Source organism: Pristiophorus japonicus, chromosome 2, assembly GCF_044704955.1.
Source record: "Pristiophorus japonicus isolate sPriJap1 chromosome 2, sPriJap1.hap1, whole genome shotgun sequence".
NCBI classification, from domain to species: Eukaryota; Metazoa; Chordata; class Chondrichthyes; family Pristiophoridae; genus Pristiophorus; species Pristiophorus japonicus.
The window spans coordinates 201,278,270-201,285,867 of NC_091978.1; the positions used below are offsets into that span (position 1 = coordinate 201,278,270).

Genomic DNA, 7,598 nt, shown 5'->3' on the forward strand with positions numbered 1-7,598 from the left:
CAGAGTTATGTTTGGAAGCCAGACATGCAGTCGTTTAACACCTTTCCTTCTGATCATGTTTTGATAGGTTCTATCTCATTGGTGGAGGAATTCCTATCATTGTGTGTGGCATCACAGCAGCAGCTAATATTAAAAATTACGGAAGTAAAGTGAATGCACAATAGTAAGTACGCTGCACTTAGTTTTCAGATTTAAACTTGAGAATAATTGTCGTAAGTGGTTGTTGTTGGGTGGAGTTCAAGTTGGAGTTGGGAAGAGAAGTAAAATTCCTTAAAAAGTTATGATGTCGATAAATGCCCTGTCGAACAGAACAGAACATAACATGTCTGTTATGAGCTCGAGTCAATCAATTTAATATTTAGCATTACTTTATGAGCTGTTTTTTCACTTCTGAAGAAGTATTGAGTATTTGGCAAACTTATTGGAAATCCTTTTAATAAGTAAAATGATTTTTTAATTAAAATCCCAAACCTATTTATTTTGATTCTGATATCAAGTATGTGATATTTTAGTGGTTACGTTACTGGACTGGCAACTCCAAAGTAATGAATTTAACTTCCACCATGGCAAGCTTAAAATTGAATTCTGTAAATCTGGATTTGTGGACTAGACCTAGAAAAATTGACCATGATAGGTGCTATTTTGTCATAAAACCCAATTGGGTCCCAAGAAAATGGAATCTGCTACCCCTACCCAGTTTGACATGCACATGACGCCACAAGATGTGGTTAACTCGTTATGACCTTGGGGCAACTAAAGATGGGGAATAATAAATTCCATCATGTGATTGTAAATGAGTAAAGAAGTGTTTAAGTTACATGTTGGAAGGATCCCAAAAGGCTTGAATGTTGAAAACCTTCTGACCCAATAAAAATCTTAAATAATTTTCTTTTAAAACTTCCTATTTCCTGAGCTAGCTGCAATGATCCTTTTAAAGACAGCTGGTTAGGCTGCTCAACACCTGGTACCAATGGTTGAAATGTACTTGGTGCGCACTCCACCCATTGGTAGCTCAGAATTGCATGAGGTCATACAACTGGTGTAGGATCCCAATTTGCATATTACAAATCGGCCCTGAAATCATGGAAAGAAAAAAAGAAAGACGTGCATTTATATAGCGCCTTTTACGACCACCAGAGAACCCAAAAGCAGTTTACAGCCGATTAAGTACTTTTTGAAATGTAGTCGCTTGTAATGTAGGAAACTGTTCTTGGCTTTCAAATAGATGGCGGGAGTGGGAATGGGGCTATGAAATTGTCCCCCTCATTCCTGGGTTTCATGGAAAAATATATATATATTTTTTTAATTCGTTCCAGGATGTGGGTGTTGCTGGCAAGGCCAGCATTTATTGCCCATCCCTAATTACTCTTGAGAAGGTGCTAGTGAGCCGTCGCCTTGAACCGCTGCAGTCCATGTGGTGAAGGTACTCCCACAGTGCTGTTAGGGAGGGAGGGAGTTCCAGGATTTTGGCCCAGTGACGATGCAGGAACGACAATATATTTCTAAGTCAGGATGGTGTGTAACTTGGAGGGGAACTTGCAGGTGATGGTACTCCCATGCGGCTGTTGACCTTGTCCTTCGAGGTAGTACAGGTTGTGGGTTTTGGAGGTGCTGCCGAAGAAGCCATGGCGAGTTGCTGCAGTGCATCTTATAAATGGTACACACTGCAGCCTCGGTGCGCCAATGGTGGAGGGAGTGAATATTGAAGGTGGTGAATGGGGTGCCAATCAAGCAGCTGCTTTGTCCTGGATGGTGTCGAGCTTCTTGAGTGTTGTTGGAGCTGCACTCATCCAGGCAAGTGGAGAGTATTTCATCACACTCCTGACTTGTGCCTTGTAGATGGAGGAAGGCTTTGGGGAGTCGGGAGGTGAGACACTTGTCGCCAAATACCCAGCCTCTGGCCTGCTCTTGTTGCCACAGTATTTATGTGGCTGGTCACTGGTGACCCCCCAGGATGTTGATGGTGGGATATTCAATGATGGTAATGCCATTGAATATCATTGAAGTCAATGGGAATCAGGGGGAAAACTCTCCATTGGCTAGAGTCATACATAGCACAAAGGAAGATGGTTGTGGTGGTTGGAGGTCAATCATCCCAGCCCCAGGACATTGCTGCAGGAGTTCCTCAGAGCATTATCCTAGGCCCAATCCTCTTCAGCTGCTTCATCAATGAAGCAGACTCTCACTTGGCGAGCACTTGGGTGGCGCAAATGTTACTTGCCAAGCCTGAATGTCATCCAGGTCTTGCTGTATGCGGGCATGGACTACTTCTTTAAGGAATTGCGAATGGAACTGAACACAGTGCAGTCATCAGCAAACATCCCCACTTGTGACCTTATGATGGAGGGAAGTTCATTGATGAAGCAGCTGAAGAGGATTGGGCCTAGGATAATGCTCTGAGGAACTCCTGCAGCAATGTCCTGGGGCTGGGATGATTGACCTCCAACCACCACAACCATCTTCCTTTGTGCTATGTATGACTCTAGCCAATGGAGAGTTTTCCCCCTGATTCCCATTGACTTCAATTTTACTAGGTCTCTTAGATGCCACACGCAGTCAAAGGCTTCCTTGATGTCTAGGGCAGTCACTCTCACCTCACCTCTGGAATTCAGCTGTTTTGTCCATGTTTGGGCCTGGGCTGTAATGAGGTCTGCAGCCGAGGGCTCCTGGTGGAACCCAAACTGAGCATTGGTGAGCAGGTTATTGGTAAGTAAGTGCCACTTGATAGCACTGTTAACGGCTGAAAAAAATCACAAACTCTGACAATTGGCATTCAACATTGACCTTGTGTGTATGGTGTTCAGCTACTCAAAAAGGATTTTCTGTATTTGGCTCTCCTCTCTAAAGTGAACAGTGGGCACTGGGAGACTGAGAAAATTACATTTAAACATTAGTTTTAAAAATATTGCATGGACGATAGAAATAAAGTTAGTTTAAAATAATAGAGGGAGAAAAAAATGATAAAGCTACTAACATTTGAGTAGATTTACTATTGTAATATCAGTGTTTGCTTTGACATTGTATAATGTACTGCCTAGTTCAGCATTAAGGTATACATACCAAGAAGGTTCCATGTCCTGTCCTTGGCACAGCTGAGCTAGCTAGTTTTTTTTACCAGACTAGCACTATAATTCACCTCCACTCCTCTGGCTTCTGAGAGGTATATCAGCCAAGATTCCTCACTATCCCATGACTACTACTGCATCTACAGTAACTCGTATTCATAGCACACCTTAAAGATAGAAAAATACTCCAAAGCACCTCAGAGCGGCATGAAAAAAACGATTAGCAGAATTTACCAAATGATTGGCCAAAGAAGTTCTTCAAAGAGATGGAGGAGATCAGTAAAATAGGGAAGGGTGAGGTTATGGATGGATTTGATTAGAATTTTAGTTGAAGTGCTGGTGGACTAGGAACTAATGTAGTCCAGCAAGGAATTGAGTCGGCAACCAGGTGTTCATTTGGGATACTATAAAATCCAGAGTTTAAGAGCTGGAGTTTATGAATGATGGAGTTTGGGAGGCCAGCAAAGAGACCATCAAGTCCAGAGGTGAAGCCATGTATGAGTGTTTTAGTGGCATATCGCCTGATGAGTGCCCATGTAGACATTGAGTAATGTACCGATGCAGAAATAGCTGTCAACACACTTTCTAGGCTTACATTAAATAAGATTTTTTTTACTGCTAGGGAGTATACTTCAGAATCTTTTGAAGGGGAAGTTGCATCATCTAGTGGTGGTCAAAGTTTACTGCACAAATCATGTTAACTTTATGAATGGAGATCTTGGTGAACATGGGGGTTCATTTTCATATTGCTGTTTGTACGCAACACTTGCATTGTGGATTGATCACCCATTACCGAAAGCACCCAATTTTCGTTACCATTGATTTCAATGGAAATTAAAATTGGGCCATTTCTAAAATAGGTGGCCAATCCACAACACTAGTTTTATGATGTGGAAACGAGTTTAAAATCTATAGCGTATTATTTTCAACATTAACATTTACAGAAAAAGCCTATCTGTTGTTCAGGATTTAATGAGGCTTGTCATTTTAATATGATAGGACTGACAGGGAATTATTCTAGTGCCTTGCAGTAAAACAATTTTATTTTCTTTTTAAAATGTTCATTGAGACTGTTTGTTTGCGACTTCTGTCAGATCAACATTTAATTCTGAAAAAAAAATGTAAAGACACAATGTAAGCAACAATGCCATAATACAGTTTTTTTAAAAGATAAAGTCCTGGATTGCTTACTGTAAGAAAATTCTTACTCATTCTTTGAATGGAGTCACATCTCTATCGACACGAGCTGTAGGAGCTATTAAAAGCTGCTTGTTTGATGATGTGGTGCAATTGTAGTCTTGTTACCACCCCTCTAACTGAGGGAAACAAAGTTATAACCAAAAGGGGGTTGTAGACCTATCTGAGTGACTGGCATACAAGACACAAAATCTGTTTCCAAGTGATGTTCTCACTTCCGTCCCCCTCTTTCCCCACCTTCACCCACATCCCAAACACACTCGCACACACCAATAAGGATAGTGATGGTCCTGTTTGCAGATGGATACTCAACCACGTTCAAAGAATAAGGATAATCTGGAACTATGTTGAAATACCTGGCTACCATTATGAAAAAGGCATACAATGTATTTACAATGTGTTATTTTCTCACTGCTTCCCCATGTTATTAATCAGTAATGTACTATTTTTGGATGCATTTCTCTCTCTAGCAGTTGACAAACTGTTCAATCGATAACAAATACTGATATAGTACTGATTATTCAGGCAAAATAACTCTCTTCCATCAAGACTCCATTCTGAATTACAGATTGCAAAGATAAAGGATTAGTGTCACTGTTATTGCCTTAAATCCAAAGCCCACAACTGTGTCATATTTTGGCAAATAACTTCACTTCCCATGTGAATATTTTGTTTGGTGGAGATGGGCAGGGCGGGGTTGGAGGATGGAGGATTGGCAATCAGAAAAAACAATAATTTTCTTTTAAAAGTAAGGGACCAAATACTCATCTTTTCCAGTTCCACATTGACTGAAGTCTCTCCCATCTCTCCAACTTTCTTCATATGAAAGATTTGGATTTATTGGAAAAAAGAAAACCTCTATTTTTGCTGAAACTCATTTTTAGAGAACCTGGCATGAGACAAACCAAAGTAAGGTTTCACTGAAATGTTCTTTTTAAAATAATGGATTTCTCCAATTTTGAAAATCTTAAAACTAAGATTTTGTTCTTTTTTGGCAGTGCATTGTTTTGAGTTGAGCCAAATCCTTTTACTGAATTGGGATGTAATGCATTTGAATTCAATTGCTCAGAACTCCTGTGCTAACAGAATGATGTGTTACATTTTTGTTTTACAGCTGTTGGATGGCTTGGGAACCAAGTTTAGGAGCATTTTATGGACCTGTGGGATTTATCATTTTCGTAAACTGCATTTACTTTCTTAGCATATTTGTGCAGCTTAAACAACATCCAGAAAGGAAATATGAACTAAAGGAAGTGGCAGAAGAACAGCAGCATTTAGCAAGCATCGATCATGGAGAGTCTCATGTTAATGATTCAACCTCGACATCACAGGCAAATTGTTCTGTAGTTTCATCCTCTGCACTGGAAAATGAGCACACATTTCAAGCACAGTTGCTTGGTGCATCTTTGTCATTGTTTATGTATATTGCCCTGTGGGTATCCGGTGCACTAGCAGTTTCCCAGTACTATCCTATGGACCTTATTTTTAGCTGTCTATTTGGAGCCACAGCTTTGAGCTTGGCTGCATTTCTTGTACTTCACCATTGTATTAGCAGAGAAGACGTACGGCGATGTTGGATGACAACATGCTGTCCAGGAAGAAGTACTTACTCCATGCAAGTTAATGTTCAGCCTACGGATTCAAGTCATGCTAATGGGGACACCCCAAAACTCACCAACAGTAGCGCAGAGTCCTCCTGTACAAATAAGACTGCATCCAGCAATAACAAACTATCCCAAGGATGTAAGCTGACTAATCTTCACATTGCAGCAGTACAGAACCAGATCGTTCCATTGGCAAGTAACATATCAACACAGCTTGACAACAGCCCTACCGAGCATTCAATGGACAATGATGTAAAGATGCATGTGGCTCCTGTGGAAGTGCCATACCGGTCTAATGGACAAGTAAACAGGCATCATAAAAACCGGACTAGGGCACACCAAGCTCATCGACACAGCAGGCTGACTGTGTTAAGGGAGTATGCATATGATGTGCCTACAAGCGTCGAAGGAAGTGTGCACAATAGCCAGCCAAGGAGTAGGCACAGTAACCATGAGAGTCATCATGTGAGTAGGAGGTCTCGCTCTGCTTTTAGAGAACGTCGTCAAAGCCACAGCCAACCTGACAGTAGTGATGTCAGTTACACACTGACGCAATGCAGTCAAAATGTAGTAAAGGATGGAGTCAGTAGTAGTAAAGACAGCCTGCAACAGCCCATAGTGGTTGAACTTGAGAACCATAAATCTTATGGTCTTAACTTGGCTAGTCAAAATGGACTGCTGAAAGGCAGTGGCCAAGATGTTCCCTTGCTAAATGCAGACAGCACTGGAAACATCAGAACTGGATTTTGGAGAAATGAAACTACTGTGTAGTTTGCAAAAACTCCAATTTAAAACAAAAACAAATAAAACTGTGACATGCATTCCTTTTTCAGTTAAAATTATTGTAAAAATGTTTACAGAAATGTTTTACATTGTGTATTGAAACCGAAGGTACAGTCGAATATCTGATATGTGAAGCTTTAATTTTCTTGTATTTTATACCTTTTCAAGTGATCTAAATCTCTCAATCATTTGTGTGAAGACACACTGAGAACAGTTTCACAGTTTCTATTTTTGTAGCATTTAGTCCTGTTTTGTTGCACAGTACTGAATGTTCTTAAACTTATACATAAAATTGCATGAAAATTGAGCTCAGAAGCATTGGTTGATATCTACGTTCTGGGCATGTAATTTTCTACGAAATAAAAGGTTTGCCTTGTGACGTGAATATAAAAGTTACAGCGTGTTTGAGAAAATCAAATTGATTCAGCATTTATTTTTATTGCATTGCTCTCAATTTGTAACATTAGATACAGTTTGACAAACCTATGCTCTTGAGTATTTTATTATTTTTTTTCTCGTGTTTGCCTGATTTTGTGGGAGAATGCATGTAAGGTGTTAAGAGGCAAAGACCAAAAAGGTCTTAGTTTAGTGCTGACAAAGCTGAACTCAGCCAATTATCAGTGGTGGCACTGAAATTGATTTAAATGCTCCCCTAGCAAAGTTGGAAAAGGGAAGAATCAGTAGGATTCCTGCTGCCAACCATTACTCACTAACTCCTTTTGGAAAGTTTGTTTTTGAACACATCTGATGAGATCCAAATTCAGGTCCCTCATGGTCAAATAGCCTGCCAACATATAAATGGCCAGTTGAGTAAATTACTAGAGGGTTATGGCCCATGGAACCATGTCCCAGCATAAATGAGCATCCTCTAGAGAGGAAGAGAAGAGGGGTTGTACTCAAAGCTGTGCAAAGCGCGAAAAGACCAAAGTTGAACATGTACATCTATTTT

General features: G+C 40.3%; 1 protein-coding gene across 1 annotated transcript in view; it reads left to right on the plus strand.

Moving 5' to 3' along the window:
* adgra3 (adhesion G protein-coupled receptor A3) overlaps positions 1–7,027 on the plus strand; it is a 231,845-nt gene extending 224,818 nt beyond the window's left edge. Inside the window, exons 18-19 of the mRNA XM_070870746.1 lie at positions 68–163; positions 5,377–7,027. Of these exons, the coding sequence (XP_070726847.1) occupies positions 68–163; positions 5,377–6,637 (1,357 nt within the window). The 3' untranslated portion in view covers positions 6,638–7,027. The remainder of the gene's footprint in view (positions 1–67; positions 164–5,376) is intronic.
* The last annotated feature ends 571 nt before the right edge of the window (positions 7,028–7,598 follow it).